The sequence below is a fragment of the Cricetulus griseus genome, chromosome 6 (assembly GCF_003668045.3).
Source record: "Cricetulus griseus strain 17A/GY chromosome 6, alternate assembly CriGri-PICRH-1.0, whole genome shotgun sequence".
Classification (NCBI taxonomy): domain Eukaryota; kingdom Metazoa; phylum Chordata; class Mammalia; order Rodentia; family Cricetidae; genus Cricetulus; species Cricetulus griseus.
In genome coordinates this window covers 52,091,715-52,109,632 of record NC_048599.1, presented here as the reverse complement: position 1 = coordinate 52,109,632, position 17,918 = coordinate 52,091,715, and the positions used below count along the sequence as shown (strand labels likewise).

Here is a 17,918-nt window from a genome sequence, read left to right as displayed (position 1 = left end):
TTAAAGCATTTGTATATATTCAAGATAATTCAGGTGAAGTCTCCCCCCCCGCCCCCCCCTGTGTGTGTGTGTGTGTGTGTGTGTGTGTGTGTGTGTGTGTGTGTGCTCGCGCACGCGCGCGCGCGCGCGCTCTGTCTCTACCCACTTTCTCCCTGGAGAAACCAGCCCAGGGCCTTGTGCTATTTAAAGGAGTGCTCTAACACTGAGCTAAGTCCCCACTCCCTGTAATAACTCTTATGTCCAATCTAACAATTCTTTGACTAGCCAAAATTCAAGTCTTTCTCCTGTGTTTTTGCCTTAATTTCTTATAGTTTTATTCCTTACATTTGAATTCTATTTCCTTATTACTTATAAGGCTATCCAAGTTTTCTATTTCATAGTGAGTGCATGGTATGGCTTTTGAGGACAGGTCCACTTCATCTAAGTTGTCAAATGTATGTGTGTACAGCTGTTTGTAGTATGTCTTCATGATCCAGCTGCCATTTTCAGGATGTGTTGTCAATTCCCCATTTGCTAAGGATATCACTAAGCTGTGTCTTCTCTCCTTGCTCTTTGTTAGCCTTGACTGAGGTTTGTGGACTAATTGATGCTTTCAGAGAACCAACTGTGTCCCATTGTTTCATTTTGTCCTATAGTTTGTTGGGTTTTGCTCTTAATTTGGGGTTTATTTTGCTGTTTTCTAGATTCTTGAGATGGAGTGGACAATTGATTTGAAATTTGTTCTCTTTTGGTGCATGAATGACTTCAATGCCACCTATTCTCCTCTTCACACCACTTTAGCTGGGTCTGAACCTGCCCTCCTGGTTACACAGGCTGCACTGCTCCAGTATCTCAACATGGCAAAGACTTGAAAGACATTGGCTAAAGTGGTGTGCCTCTGCTGTCTGGCAAGCCGCCTGGTTGTCTGAGCCTTGGCTTCGTGTTCTGCAGTCGGTCTCATCCAATACCTACATCAGTATTCTATAACACATCACCTGAGTCTTGCACATACACAGAGATAGTACCCATACAAAGTGAGCGGTCAGTGGCGTCAGTCAGACAACGGAATCTCTCAAACGTAACCACTAAGTGGTCAGTAGCTGAACTCTCAGAGCCAGCATCAAAACTGCATCGTACTCATGTCTCTTGCCTCTCTGTGTCTTTGCCTTTTAAAACTATCCCAGTCTTTCTTCTCAGGAACCTTGATTCCCACCCTCTCATTTTCCTTAGAAAATGAAATTAAAACAAACAAAAACCCTAAAAGGAACCTCACTGAATGGTCCTAGTGTGAGATTATTCATGTTCACATGTCTAACAGAGCATTTTTTGGAAGACGCTATACTAAAGGGAAAAGTTGGTGTTTTCCAAATAAATTCAAGAGAAAAACTGCTTCAAAACGACTGCCAAGGAATTAACAAGGGACTTCACAGCTTAGATTTCTATGTTTCACAAGAAACTAAAGAATAAGATTTGTCTGTCTTCTGAAGACATCCAGGTTCCACGGCAGCAGCCTACCAGCTTCCCTGATTTAGTACTTACCCATCCAGCTCAGCTGTTTCAACATAGCAGAGACCGTGTGGCTCACTACTGGACAGGAGCAGCAAGTCGGCCTGGTTGAGAAACCATGACAAGAGAGACACTTAAGAATCAGGACTATTGCAACTACTTCATCCTGCATCACCCTCGGCAGGCAGCCACAGAGCCTCAGCAACTGTGAGGAGGGAGGCAGGCCCTCCCACTCTTTGCCCCTGCTGCCATGCCTCCTAGACGTGCAAACGGGGCTCCAGGCAACATGCAAATCACTAGTGATTTACATTGCTGCTTTTGAAAGTCATATACAAATTCTATTTGTCTGGATTTAATAATTTCTAATGAAAAGCAGACATCTCTTTCCAATACATAAGCTAATTAACACTCCTTATGTGCTGGCAGATGAGCAGTTCAAAGCAGGGCAGAAACAACGGAGGTGAAGAAGGAGCAGATAAAACAGGAAGGAAACCAGAGAAAAGAAGAAATAAAAGCAAACAAGAGCAGCGAGGAAGTAAAAGGTAGAGATGAGGAAATGATGGAAAACAGAAAGACCTGGGAAAGAGGAAAGAAAGTGAGGCCAAGCAAAGAGCACAGAGGGTGGACTAGAAAACGCAGATGGAATGCTCGGACACCACACAGCGGCGGGCTGGAGCTCTCGGACAACATACAGCTTGCACCTCTACTCCACAGTCCACTGTGCTTTAGAAAAGATGTCACATTTCAGTATTAGAATTCTGGAAGGTTGGGGAACTGCTTTTTCCTCGAATTTAAATTTTTATTTTAAAGTAAATATAATTCTGAAGGATTCATCTAAAGAGAATTGGCTGACCGAAGTTTTAGCAACTTATTAAGAAACTTTAGCTTCATGATTTTCTATGTCTGAATATTAACAGTCCAAGTCTCTAAAAATCTTCTTTTATTTTGAAAAACATTACAATTGCTTTATCTTCAAGTGTTAGATGTTAAGTTCAAAATCCATCTACTCATTTAATTGTCTAGATTATTTACATTATCAACTAAAATTAGAGTGGAGAAAATGATGATTAAGTGCCTGCGACAGCTTCTAGAGGAACAAATTTGTTTGCAATCATGGTAGCTCCTCCCCTGCTCTGAAGGAATCACCACAGAAGTCAGTCAAGGCAGAAATTGCTTAGGAACCCCTCAGTGTGTTCCATGGAAACACACACACAGAGAGTGTGTCCAACTGTAAGCCCCTCTGGAATCAAAGTTTACCTTATCCTGACCTAAAAAGGAAACATACAGGCTGAGGGGCAAGTTCATCTTGATCCAGAGTCACACATCTAAGTTTCGAAATGTTCTAGCAGAAGGCATGACAGCAAAAAATACTCTTTGAGGATAAAAGGATAAAAGAATAATTTTAAACAAAATCTAAAATTCCCTAATTGTAACCACATATAATTAGAAATCTTTACAATACATAGATAAAGATGCCCTTGGTACCTGGTGATGCTTTGCTTCAAATCTCTGTATAGATGATGATACAATGTTACTGTTCAATATTGAATTCAGCTGTGTTTGTGGTAAACAAGGAGCAGTTCTCAGAACATGCGACCAAGGAACCACCGCCACCTAGTGGCAATTTTCTCAACCAGCAGTTACCCTACTTTCCAGAGACTGAAACACACCTCTAAACCTCCCTTAAGCCTCCCTGCCTCATTGTTCCTACTCTGTCTCCCTGGATACCAACTTTCCTGCCTCTTCCTGTACCCTCTATTGTCATCTGTGCGTGTGCTGTCTCTGGCCTTCCTCTCCTTGTTCATTCACTCTTCCCTAATGCTCCCTTAGAGGTTTCTCCAGTTATCATTAAGGAGGGTGGTGGAGGGAAGGGATTGACAGCATACAGCAGAGTACACTGTAGAAGTCATAGGCACCCAGTCGGTCTTTCTAGGGCACTCAGCAATAATAGTGAAAAGGAAAAACCAAGAGAATTGTAGCAAGAACCTTGCCAGTTCCTGGCCACCCTTTGGTCAGAGGTGGTGGGCTGGTAGTGTGAGCAACACGTGGTGAGGGCAGGGCAGAAATATAGAACAGGAAGCAAAAGTGTTATTGTCCAAATGCCTAGTTGGACCAAGCCAAACTTCCACTAACTCCTAGTCTGATGCGGGACGGCCTTCTGCATATATGTTTCTCTTATTGGTTGATGAATAAAATACTGTTTGGTCAATAGTCAGGCAGGAAGGATAGGTGGGGCTATGAGAGGAAGGAGTGAGGAGGCAGAAAGATTCTGCCAACAGAGTAACATGCCAGATTACTGGTAAATCACAGCCTCATGACAATACATAGATTAATAGAAATGGGTTAATAGTTAAGACAGCTAGCCAGTAAGAAGCCCCAGCCATCAGCCAATAGTTTAATAATTAATATGTCTCTGTGTACTTATTTGGGACTGAAGGGCAGCAGGACCTGGCGGGATAGAAACCTCCATCTTTATTAGTCTTCTTTCACCAGTTATTGGTACAAGGACTCAACAATGACTCCCACAAATGAAGCAGCATTTCCCAGCACAAACATCTTTCCCCAGCTTCCATGGGCAAGAGAAAAACCCAAGTACCTAACAGAATCTAAAGGCCGTATTCCCACCAGAGAAAACTCAAGAATAATCCACTGGATATCTTTGAGTCCTTAGAGCCAAAGACAGTGTCTACAGCGTTCATTTGGCATAAGGGTTTGTTGAGTTAAAGAAGAAAATATCAGAGAATATCAACCCACAGCCATGAAATTCTTTAAGAACTTATAAAACATTCTCAAAACTGAATCACTTCATTCTCTCTGAAACTCCCTGAGGGAATAATTCCACTCTTGATATCTGGACAAAGAGCTTGAGTAAGTCTTATCTCACCCAGCAGTGAAGGGAGAAGGGCATCCCCTATATCCAGCAGTGAACTACATTAACTCATGTGCAGTCAGTGGCCATCAGAAGTCATAAGTCCTACCATGCCCAATTGAAGAACCAGAAGCTATAGTCTTAGCACCATCCTTGAAAATGCTCAAGTTAGGGGACTAGAAGCAAAGTTAGAGCCCCTGATCAAACGAGAGAAACACTCATCTCTGGTGGCTGCTGGGCACTGGGATGACAACCATGAGAAACAAAAATGTCTCACTTTGTTTGGGATGTCTGCTTTGTTTGTTGGTGTTCAGAACATCTTGGCGATCATTGGGATACCAGTTCCATGGCAGAGGAAAAGATGTATTTGTGGAACCAGCGTGAGCACCCACTACTTCAAGAGCTCCCAGGATTTTCTAAACTGTAGAGTTCTTCATCTTTACCAACATGTACATTATCTTTACTGTCGTGCACAGTGTCTTTGCTTTCAGTGCAAAACACAAAATTTATAAATACACATCATGAATTTTAAAAAGCTCACAATTAAAACAGGCAGTGGTGGTGTGTGTGACTATAGGTAATGTTTTAATTCAAACTTTAAATTTCATATCCAGTTAGCACATGTTGAAAATCATTGAATATCACTTTGTTTAGTTTTAGCAATAAAATTTTTCAATTAAAAAATTCATTGAAAATAAGAAAAGGATCTGAGGATATGGCCCTACTGTGAAGAAATCTTTGTACATAGGTATTACTGTAAATATGTATACTCTCATTGGTTGTATAAAGAGCTAACTGGCAGGAAGAGATTGGGCAGGAAAGTCAGACTAGGAGGACACTGGGAAGAAGGGTAAAGTCTGAGGAGTCTTGAGCCAGATGTGAAGGAAGCAGAACGTGTAAAAAATGAGGTAATAAGCCATGAGCCATGTGGTAGAACTTAGGTAAGAAACATGGGTTAATTTAAGCTGTAAGAGCTAGTTAGTAACAGGCCTAAGCTATCAGCTGAGCATTTATTATTAATATTAAGTCTCTGTGTGGTTATTTGGGAGCCAACTGGTGGGACACAAAAAGTCTGCCTACCTTTATGCTTCAAAAGCATAAAGACCTGAGTTCAGATCTCTAGCACCCACAAGCCAGGTATGGCCACCTACCTCTGCCACCCCAGAGCAACAGACCACTGAGACTTGCACATCCCCAGTCCAGCTGAAAGATGGCAAGCTCTGGGTCCGATGAAAGACCTTGTCTCGAGTGAATAAAACAAAGAACACAAGAGGACACTCAGTGTCTCCTCTGGCCAGCACACCAGTTGCACAACCACATGTGCCTGCATATACATATGTGAACACATGCATCCTGTGGTGGAATATTTGTTTAACTGGGCAAAGATGTATTACATTTGTTTTTACTGCATTTGTTTAATTATGTAACGATGTGTTGCTGTTTCTCCTTGCCTGCCTAACGCATCCGATTGATCTAATAAAAAGCTGAATGCCCAATAGCTAGACAGTAGAGGACTAAGCCAGGCTGCCAGGCAGAGGGAATAAGTAGGAGGAGAGAAGAGAAGGGAGAAGGGAGAATAAGAACAAGAGAAGAGAGAATGAGGTAAAAAGAGAGGGAGACGACCAGGGCCAGCCAGCCAAGCAGCTGCCACCCAATCAGACTTGGAGTAAGACATACAAAATGAAAGAAAGGTTAATAAGCCCCCAGGCAATATGTAGATGAAGAAAAACAGGTTAATATAAGTTATAAGAGCTAGCAAGAAACAAGCATAGAAGACTATGTGGCATAGTCTTAGCCACTGTGGTCATTAGCTTCATAAGCAGGCTTCCTAAGGTCTACTCCAGAATGAAAAGCCCTAAGTGGGTCTTTTCTAGGGAACTGTGAATACCACTCCCCAGACATTAGCACCCCCAGCAGGCATTCCATCTATAAAAACTTTGCTCACTTCTGAAACTACTCATAGGTGTGGAATAGCTACACATGAACAAACCTTGAGTGAAGTGACTTGGTTATGAGGTGCTGTGGTGTTTGGGGAATCTGAGAGGTCCTCTTCTTCTCTTTTAACCAAACAGTCAAGTGGAGCAGAATGGAAATTTTTTAAAGTGTTATCTTCTTTGCTGATAACACAGAGACTGGGCTTTGGGACTGTGGACCAAAGAGTCTTGCTGGTACTTTACCAGGGGCAGGGTAAATACATATGACCATAGGTCATATGTAGGCACTTGAATATAGAGTAATTAAAATTCAACATACATTTTTATGCTTGCCTCCTGGGACCCATTTCATGGGAGGCACTGCAACAGTAAACAGAGACTTGGCTCCCAGCTAGTTCTTTTAATTATCTACCTCAACCCCACCTATAGAGGGGGAGGTTGAGGTGTCACCTCAACCTAGGTGTCACCTCCTAGTTTTATGTTCCCAATATTTACTGAGTGGAAAATAAGCCAGACATGTCATTTAAGTCACATGAAATAAAAGTAAATCAATTTTATTTAGACCCTAGCAGACTATCCTGTGTTTGAGAGGTCCAAGCCATAGGGCACAGAGTTTGAGACCTCTGTTTTGGCTGTCCTGACAACATCTTGCTTATTTTTGTTTGGGGTCCCAGCTATTTTCCAAACCTTAAGATTGCCAGAGAATAAGCCACTTAGAAGTACAAGCTCATCTGCTAATGACTTGTCCACTGGGAAGCTCCTCTGTGCATGCTCCTCTGCACTCTGCAGGCACAGAAAGTGCAACAATAGAAGACTGAGAGTGTCCAGCACTCTCAACTGGGTTGTTGTTCTTTTAAAGAGATTTTAGCGCCAAATTATTCCGTCATAAAAGATTGCAACTTTAGGGCTGGAGAGATGGCTCAGAGGTTTAAGAGCACCAACTGCTCTTCCAGAGGTCCTGAGTTCAATTCTCAGCAACCACATGGTGGCTCACAACCATCCGTTATGAGATATGGTGCCCTCTTCTGGTGTGCAGATATACATGGAAGCAGAATGCTGTATACATAATAAATAAATAAAATCTTTAAAAAAAAATAAGATTGCAACTTTAGCTGGGTGGTGGCGGCGCACACCTTTAATCCCAGCACTCAGGAGGCAGAGGCAGGCGGATCTCTGTGAGTTCTGGGCCAGCCTGGTCTGCAGAGTGAGTTCCAGGACAGGTTTCAAAACTACACAGAGAAACCCTGCTTCGAAAAACAAAACAAACAAAAAAATCACAACTTTAATAAAGAATACAGTTTGACTCAGAAATTTGCATACAACACAAAAATTTTCATATTTTCATAAGTGGTCTAATACATATTTGATACAATCTCTATAATAATTTGAATTATTAGTTTCTGATCTGTACCATTTTTCTCACCTTAAATTTGACTTTAACTGCAGTTGTCTACCTTTAGTGAGGTAACTGACTTTTACTTAGGAAATTAAACACTGGTTTCCTGCAAATAAAAGTTATGATACATTTGATGTTCAAAATCTTCACTAACTCACCTTTTATCAATGTAGAATTATAACATGAATTTTCTTTAGCGTGTTTACTTTGTTGCAGCTTAAGAACAGCAATTGCAATATTAAGAAATAGCATTCAAAGTGTAGAAAGCACACTATTTTAGGGTACTCGGGAGCATTTTTAAACTCTTATTTACATAAATAATTCACATATTGATTGAAATAGTTCTGCATTTGTGTAAGTTTCCTTAAGGGAACAAATAAATAGGGAGAGAGCCCCTCGGCATTAAGCAAGTCACAATGTCATTGAAAATGATTTTTTTAAATTATTTATATTTGAGAATTTGCACTAATGTATAATGGCAATCCTTCCTTGGGGACTCTAAATTATTGCAGATTTACTAAATTTGCACAAGTAAGTACTTCAATGTGTGTTATTCTAATCTGAGTCATACAATAGTGAATACTCACAGCAACAAATTGGTTATTTTCTAACTTAATGATGTCTCCAACTTTAACATTCATCCATTTTTCATTCTGCAGTCTGAGGAAAGAACAGAATATTTCGTTCAACAATGGGGAAAAATGAAAAGTATAGTCAAAGGTTGTAGCCATATGCACATAGTATCATACAAGAACCAGACCAGACATTGCTAAAATGGGAAATTCAAAGGACTCATTCATAATCAATGAGCAATGTGGGTGTCAGAGAGGTAAAATAATTAGTCTGTAGCTATACCAGTGAGTAACCAAGACAAAGCTCAAAATTCTTGGCTAAGGGTCTGTGAGACCATGCCATGATGCCAGCTGGATGCCACTTTTATGCAACCTCCATGATCTCGCAGAAAATCCATCTATGTATATTCATCTCTAGCTCTCAACTAGTGAGTACAGGAACAGCACTCCCATTGTCTCAGAAGCCATTTAACGAGAGACAAAAAGGAAATGAGAAGATAGCAGCAAAGGGGAATAGTCCAGGGTAATGGGTAAAATGCAAATAAAAGGGAAAGTTACAGTTTTAGAAAGGACAAGAAAGATGGGTGATAAAAGAATGCCTGAAAGACCAAATGAAGATGCCTACACAGTAGCCACAGTGCTGCTGTAGAGAGGTGGCTTTGGTGGCATTCTATCAGCCTAGGACTAGAGGCAGCTCAGAACAGAGATGAATTAGCTGCTAGCTTTCCTTGAAGCCTATGTATGTAATGAAGTCCCATGCCCACTCTTCACCAAGTTCACAAAGGGCTTGTAAGGAAAAGCAGTTGTGTTCATTGGATCTAGCCTTGGGTGACAAGCAAGTCAGGGTTGTCCAAAGCTAGACAGGCCTTGAAGAAACAGGCCACCTGCAGCTAGATACTGAGACACTGACCCCGCCTTCCTTCCAAAACAAACTCCTTGAAATGTAAAGCAGCTTTGCTTTCCAAACTGCTCTTTCTCAGCCTGCTTCTTAGAAGCAAAGACTGTTGGAACAGGGTGGGACCCTGCAAGGCAGGAGTCCCCAGTACATCAGGTGAACCCCATTATGCAGATTTTCAAAACTAGCCCAACTCCTTGCTTTCTAGGCTGGAAATAGATGTAAATATTTACACCACTGTGAAATTCGCCTCACACTATCAACCCTGATGGGTCATTTGGCTCAAGAGTTCAAAGGATTGTTCTTTAATTCGGGTCCAAGTACATGTTGTTCTGGAAGTTTCTCAGCTGTAGCATTTTTGTCTCTAGCCAAAATTTGATCATTTTTTTCAGTGCCATGCTTTGCTGTACTCTTTGGCCCAGTGACACTAGGAGAATGGAGGAAGCCTTATAAACCTCTTTAAGTACAGAGTATTGCTGTTTATTTCTCCTGGGGACTCCTTCCTTGCAGCATCAGTGACATTCCTCCGGGGACTGTCTACTGGAGATATGAAGTGATGGCGTAGAGAAGGACATCTTGTGTAGCTTATGGAAACTGCACCACTACTGCCATGTTCTGCAGTCTCTATTGAAAGTGTCTGTTTTGAGGAGAAGCTAGGATTGTGCTAAATTTCGTTTTTAAATTCTACACCTCCTACTTCCACGTTCTACCCTCACTTGAGTTTCAGATACAACAAATTATTTTACACATAAGCACACTCTGTGATACTTGGGATGTTGGACGCTAAATGTTATTTCTATTAGTCTGGAATTGGAATGTTAATCATTTTACATTTAGCCTTGTTTCATGTAGCAGCACTATTAACAGTTATCTTGTCTTCATTAATCCTCATGACAACCCATGAGTTAGGTCCTGCTTCAACTTGGATTTATGAGACCCTGGGATTCAGAAAAGTTGGGATATTTACTCTATTTGAAGTATCTGTTTAAAATTCAGATGCCCACGTACTTTGATATAGGCATCCCACTTTAAAGAGCTGATTATATGAGAGCTTAAACATGAGTATACAAAGATGATCCGGTACAGCATTATTTACAGAACTCAGTTGGAAACTACTAACGTGCTGTGGTTTAATTACTTAATCATACATCACACGTGTTCAGCAGAATTAAGTATTGTTACAGGCAGATTCCAAAGAATGGTGTAACCAAAAGAAGATGATAGGTGTAAATGTGATGACAAAATGGGTCTAAGTTGCATTGTTAGTTAAAAGAAGAGTATGTCAGAAGCCTGTGTGTGCACGGTAAGGTCCACATGTTGAGACAAGAGTATTCTCACACAAGTTTTTGTTTTTTTTTTACATTTTCTTTTATTTTTTGAGATTGTAATATAATTACACCATCTCCTCTTCCTTCTTTTGATCTGTTTTCATTAATTGTTGTTACATACATACATATATATATATAGATATAGATAGATAGATAGATAGATAGATAGATAGATTCCTAAATACACTCTGCTCAGTCTTATGTTACTTGTATTGTGTTTTCAGAACTGACCACTTGATTTTGGATAACCAATTAATGTACTCTTCCCTAGAGAAGACTATTTCTCCTAGTCTCAGCATTCCTTAGTAGCCTATAGTTCTTCATGTAGGGTTGAAGCCTTGTGAACATTCCCCTGTCATTAGTAGCATGTCTATTGATGCTATCTTTATTGAGCTCCTATTTAGGGAGTCGTGTTGGTGAGACCTTATGGGTGTAGCTTCTGACATTCTATAGTAGACACAATCTCCCAGCAAACTCCCTGATCTTCTGGCTCTTACAATCTTCCCACCCACCCACCCCCTTCTTTGGGGTTCCCTAATCCTTGGGTGTGTGAGTGGTATTGTAGATGTTCCATTGGCACTAGGCTCCACAAACTGTGTATTTTGACTTGTTGTGGTTTTCTGTAATGGTCTCCATTTGTTGCAAAGTTGATGAGGGACAAAGACCGCACTTACCTTTGAATAGAATGACAAATATTTAGAGTGTAGTTAGAGGTTGTGATAGTTTAACAAAGTGGTGGCTGTAGGTTCTCCTGTAAGATTCATGACTTCACTAGCACTGGGTAGTTGGCTAGGTTTCCAGTCGCAGGTATGACTTCCCTCTTATTGAATGGGCCTTATGTCCAACTAGAGAGATGTTAGCTACTGCCAAAGTATGTGTCCACTCTTGCACCCTTAGGGTTATCTGCCATGGTGATCGTTGTTTACATATATATTTTAACATGCTGTTCTTGTTTGATTCTATTGCTGTGATAAACACCATGACCAAAAACAACTTGGGAAGGAAAGTCACAGCCCATCGCTAAGAGAAGTCAAGGCAGCAACCAAAAGTACAGACTATGGAGGAGTGCTGCTACTGGCTAGCCCCCAATGGCTTGCTCAGCCTGCTTTCTTATATAACCCAAGACCCCCTGTCTAGAAGTGTCACCACCCACAATGGGATGGGCCCTCCCTCATCAATCATTAATCAAGAAAAGGACCCCGCAGACTTGCCCACATGCCAGTCTGATGAAGGCAATTCTTCAACTGCAGTTCCCTCTTCTCAGGTGACACTAGTTTGTATCAAGTTAATGAAAACTAGCCCACACCCATTTCTTGAAAGCCTCCAGAAAGAATTCCAGAAATGCTTGAGTAGTCACCACTGGTGAAAAGAAACTTAGGAAACCAGAAGGAGTGGAAGGTTTCATTTCCATGTGTACTCAGTTGCCAGAATTACATAAATTAACATTTACAGGTCAATTTGGTACAAAAAAAAATAATGAAACCTTCCTCTTTGTTTATGCGCATAGGTGTTCAGGATGCATGTGTATCTTCGAACCACATGTATACAATGCCCAAGGAGGCCAGAGAAATGGATTGGATCCCCTAGAACTGGAGTTACAGTTGTGAGCCACCATAAATGTGCAGGACATTGAACCCAGGTCCTCTAGAAGAGCAGTCAATGTTCTTAACCCCTGGACCATCTCTCCAGCCCCATGAAAGCTTTCTCTAGGTTACATGCAGGTGTTAAAGCTTCAACCAGAACCCAACTTTGTCTGGCTATGAAACTCATACCATTAATAAAACTGCATTTTTTTGCTCATCTTACTTTACTTTCTGTAGTAAGTACATCCTACCTGCTTAAAAAGAGAATGAGTCCTAAGGAGCTGAATCAATTTGAGCAGGGTGATGGTGCACAACCCTGGTATTCAACAGCAGCTGATCCAAAGTTAGCATGCAGTCCTGGTCCTAAGATAGATGCTCAGTAGACAGCAGAAGGTTCTGGTTCTTTTCTACCCCAGCACTGTCAAAGACACTCTAGAGTGAAGAGGACTGTTTGCCCCCTCACACACAGGACTAATAAATATACTAATGAGCAGGATCTCATTACTCTGAGAATGAACAAAATGCTGATATCTTTGCAATCTACTTTTTTTGAAGAATTTAGATGTCTCCCTCCTTTTTGTCCCTTCTTCTTAGCAAAAATGCCCAAGCAGTGGCAGTAATTGCACAGGGAGGGCTGTGGTTGGCAACTGAAGGAGTTTTCTTGCTGGTTTTACCAAGGAGAGAGGGAAGGAGAAGCAGATATTATAAACTCTGTGGTGCTATAGCACAGACAGTCTAACAATTTGCTAAGAAGAGTGACTGACCAGCCCTGCCTGATTCATGTGAGCCCTGTAGTGTACTATTCAGAGGCAGAAACATTCAGACAGTATTGAGCTTTCCCTTTTGGAAACAATGAGATCCCTTCACTTACTAGTTTTTGCCTGAACAATAAACCTGCCGAATGTTATATGAAAGGACCTTCTCTGAATCAATCTTTTCAGAGCCCCTCTAACTTCCATAAATTCTTAGGAGGATCAGGTAATAGACAGTTAATCCAGAATGAGGCCATAAGGGATTCAAAATCATTTCAAAGGAAGATTATTGCATCTGCTTGCATGTATTAGCAGCGAGGGAAATGCTCTAGACTGACCACAGAGAAAGCAGAGATATTCAGTCAGAATCCTGTGACAGCACATCCACAGAGATCGGTAGGCAAGATTTGATTGACACATCTCTCAGGAAAGAACTCCAAATGTTGTAATTCCAGGATAAAGGAAGTGTGTTACATTTCCTCATAATTTTTTGAAAGCTTTCACACAAGCAGATGTCTACTGAAGCAGATTATATGTAACCTTAATTAAATTAAGTGAAGGAATGGGACATGCCAGCAGAGATGATAAAAAGCACCTTTCCATGGTTTGACATGATTTGCTCTACTCTGAGAACCTAATGTTTCTAGAAACAGCACCCCTAATTTCTTAATACAAAGTCTAACTGAAAGTAACCCCAAGAGATTATCAGTCTTGTTGCTTATTAGATCTGCAGGCATTTTTGGTTCTAAACAGTTTCTAGGGGAAAAGTTTTAACTCACTTTAAAATAAATTGTGGTGTTTATCATCTTGAGTTCCTCAGAAACAGGATAATATATGGGTAAAATTCTTGAGTAGTTGACCACCCACTGACATGTGATGTCATCCTCCACTAATGAGTTCAAGACTACCCTAATATGGCCAGAGTCATCACTGTAAGCTAGACACTATGCTGAGTGTCAGGGCTACAAGGAGCATTAGATACAAACTATATTCATCAAATAATCTAGAAAATAGTGGAAAATATAAATTTGGTTCTTAAATGGACGCATGTAAACCACCTTTGCCCTCTAATACTTGGAATGCATGAATATTCTTCCAATCCCCAATGATGAGCACCTGCACTTCAGAAAAATGACTTCACTATTAGAGTGTTAGCCATGCATTTGTCATCAGTAGTCCAGCGAGAAAATTGATAGAGCTGAGGGATTGTCTAATAAAGGATATATTAACTTTCAGTCCTCAAGATATTCCAAGCTTTCCCTCATGTTCAGTGAGCTCATCAGAAAACTATATGCCTGGACTTTATTATGCTGATCCCTCTAGACTTGTCTTCTCAGAACCGTGACTTCAATCAGGATTTACTTATGGTCGTAAGTGAAATATCCCTCTCCCTGAGGCTTCAACCGTTACATCATTCACATTTCTCTCGGCACCAGGATAAATCACACTGTTCATGATCACTAGATAATACATCCGTCCATCAGAACATCCGTTTTATATCCCCGGCACCTCTGTTATGAGGAGACACAGAGTCTTGAAGCTCATGTTTCCAATGTATAGGCAAAAAAGTCATAGTGGATCATTTAAACAAAAACTAGAAATTTTTACTAAAGGGCTCTTTCTGCTGAAGATAGCAACCTTGATACTTAAAAAATACAAAATTCTGTCCGAAAGGGATTAGAAGCTAGAGTTGTTTGTTTTTATTATTATTTATTTTTGTACTCCAAGGATAAAATACTGGATCCTGCTTATGATAGAAACCATGTAAAATACTAAAAAGGGTGCATGTTGTAGGCTCACAAAGCATACACTTTTCCAACAATCAACCATGTGACTTTGCTCAAGAATTTTACTAAACCTGGAATTTGCATCCATGACTGTGTGAATTGGCTCCTATCCGCCTTTCACAGTGTCTGTTAGATTGAGGTTTTCAAAGTTGCATAAACCCAGCACACACTTAAGCACTCATCTACAGTGACATTTGTAACCCTCAAATGAGGCAAATTCATAAAAGTATTTTCAAACCGTAAAGTAACGCATGCATCTGAAGTGCCGTGGCTATTTTTATTATTTTAGGCACTTCATCATAAAGGTAGCAAATTGATTTTTATGTAAAGTCACTGAAAGGAGCCATCTGAGCTCACTGTACATGCTAGCTAGCTGACTTTATTTTCTCCCATTAGGGATTTGTCTCCACCAGTCCAATCACAGCTTTCTAGTGATAGTTTTGAGTCTATGGCCAGTCCTCATAGTTTATTTTATTCATTCCAGTTGATTTCCCTTCTTTTTTACTCTCTCTGCTTTATATCCAGATCAATAGGTTCAAGTGACTTTGTTTTACTTGCTAGCCAATCTACCATAGTTTAGAAATACCCACCAAAGACCCATTTGTTAGAGTTGGTCACAGCCTGTGGTGCTGCTGAGAAGCAAGGAAACTTCTAATGCATGGAGTCTAATAAGAATAAGTTAGGTCCCTGGTGGAGAATCTTGAGGAGGCCATTAGGATCCAGACCCAAAACCATTACCTCCATTTTGCTTCCTGACAAAGATGAAGGGAGCAATCTCTTCCTGCATATACCCCATCTTAGTTTTCTAAGCCTGACTACAGATCCAAAATCAATGGAGTCAACTGACTATGAGCTAAAATAAACCCTTCTGCCTTTTATCTATATTTCCTCATGTCTTTTGTCACTCTAGAAGAGGGACTGCAAAGGTGACTCCAGTTAAGAGCACTTGCCACAAAATCATTAGGCCTGAGTTTTACTCCCAATGCATACATAAAAAGGTGTGTGTCCGGTAAATGTCTGTAACTACAGCACCGAGGGATCCAACAACCTCTTCTGGCTCCCATATGCACACACACACACACACACACACACACACACACACACACACACACACACACATATACTCATACATACACATGCATGCATACATAATTAAATCATGAAAAAAACCCAAAATGTGAGGATGAACACAAAAAAATACCAAGAAGTTGTTGACAGCAATCAGGAGGTAATATACAGATACAGATTCATTTTACTGTTTTATTTGTGTGCCTATGTGTTTGAAAATCCAACAAAAAATATGTGATGACAGATAGATGATAGATAGAAAGATAGATGATAGATAATTGATAAACTGATTGATTGGTATGTAAATTATATATACATAAATAGATGATTGGTAGATTTTTAAGATATATCAATAGGAGATAGATAGATAGATAGATAGATAGATAGATAGATAGATAGATAACAATCCTAGTTATGCTATGGCCTTCCCTGATGCAACCAAAGTTTATGACATTGCCATCTCATATGGACATAACTTGTCTTCCTTTACTGTCCAGTATCTATGCAGTAACCAGAAAAATTTCCATGTTATTACTACAATTTTCCTGTTAAAAGCCTCCATGGCCTTTCATGATATGTAACATGAAACTGAAGTTAGAATTTCTTTAAGAATTGGCTCTCAGCTAAGCACTGTTGCCTGTGTCTGTAATCCAACCACTTAGAATACTGAAGCAGGAGGCTAACCACAAGTTGGAGTCCAGCCTAGGCTACACAGTGAGCTTAATAACAGCCTGGCCTAAAGAATGAGACCCTGTCTAAAATATAAAAATAGTAGCTGGCTTTTGTTAGCCCCTCGAAACTCCACTTCATCACAGTAGCCCAGCATTGATGGACCTTATCATCACCCAGACCATTTCCAGTCTTGGGTTTTTATGCTTGTGATGATTTATCTATGATCTTCCCATAACTGTCTCCCTTTGGAACAAAATCTTACTTCAGTCAAGTGGTTACCATATCTGCCCTCACTAACTACCTGCCTCCATCCCCCACCCAGGACATCCAACCCCAGTAACTAATCCCTTGAGTCCAGTTGGTGCTGACTACGTGTGCGTGGGTGTGGAACCATCCACTGAAACATTGGGAAACTGAAATCATTGTTTATTTAAATGACTGTCTTTTCCATTGGAAAGAAGGCTAAGGCTGTGTCTGGATGCTTGTTTGTTTCAGTATCCTTGACATGTAGAAGTGCACCTGGCATGCGGTGAGTTTGGGAGATATTTGCTAAATAGAAATTCCTGTGGAGTAGCTGTGCATGTAATCACTCATACTGTGTACTTATTTAGCCAGTTAGCTCTGGAATAAAGGTAAGAAACAGTTTCATATGACTATTCTTACTGGCAAGACCCTAAGACAGTGTAAGAGAGATAGCACAAAGAATAGCAAGAAGTGAGGGACACCGTGGATGATAACAACATAAAATACACCAGATTGGAAAATAAAAGCATTGTTCTTTTTTCTATAAAGAACATACTTCAGATTTACATTTCACATGCTCAAAGAGTCCAGCTGCGTCTCCTATAGCTCATGCCCTTCAGTCTTCAGTCTCCAGAATGATCTTTGTCTTGAATGCACCTTGCTAGCTGAAAAAGTGAGTGTGTTCTACTGAATTCCACAAATACAGAACACCTACTATCAGCCAAGCCTGAACTAAGCAAGGGAGAAACCCAGCATGGTGTCAGTCAGTTCTGAAGAAGCTGACAAGAAAGAGTGCTGGAGAGGCCTGACTTCTAGAATGATGTGCTGTGTGCTATGGCAGCATTTGCAGTTGCCATGGAAGCACAAAAGTAGATGGGAAGAGCTAGAAGGAAAGAATGCACAGGAGTTTTGAAAAGGCCAATGTTCTGGTGTGGCTGGAGGGGTGGCTAGGAAAACTAGACTAGCCAGAGGCCACTCTGGAAGGAGTGGGTGGGACAGTTTTAAAATAGGAATGTACTTGATCCGCGCTATTTTGTGAGAAAAAAATAAGGAGGAATGTGGAAGTCAGCAGTGCCTCATCCGGCTTGGAGAAGCGACGCTCGCAACGCTCAAGCCTACAGGAACCCTTAGCTAATGCCCTAGGATACAATACTGTTTCCTACTGGAGGAATGTTTTTAGAAGAGAATATTTAAAATATATCCCCTAACAGAGCACAGAGAAATGCAGGCCAATATTAAATAATGAGTATAGATAGGCAAGTCACAGAAAAATAAATAAATAATAGATAATAAATATGTTGAAAAACATCATCACTAGAAATCACGTTCGCAAG

At 40.6% G+C, this 17,918-nt stretch overlaps 1 protein-coding gene across 1 annotated transcript in view; it reads right to left on the bottom strand.

The window, feature by feature from the left end:
* The window catches only part of Atp8b4 (ATPase phospholipid transporting 8B4 (putative)), a 164,246-nt gene that overhangs the window by 104,792 nt on the left and 41,536 nt on the right, over nt 1-17,918 (bottom strand). Inside the window, exons 6-7 of the mRNA XM_035447044.1 lie at nt 8,272-8,344; nt 1,519-1,589 (exon numbers count right to left, since the gene is read on the bottom strand). Of these exons, the coding sequence (XP_035302935.1) occupies nt 1,519-1,589; nt 8,272-8,344 (144 nt within the window). The remainder of the gene's footprint in view (nt 1-1,518; nt 1,590-8,271; nt 8,345-17,918) is intronic.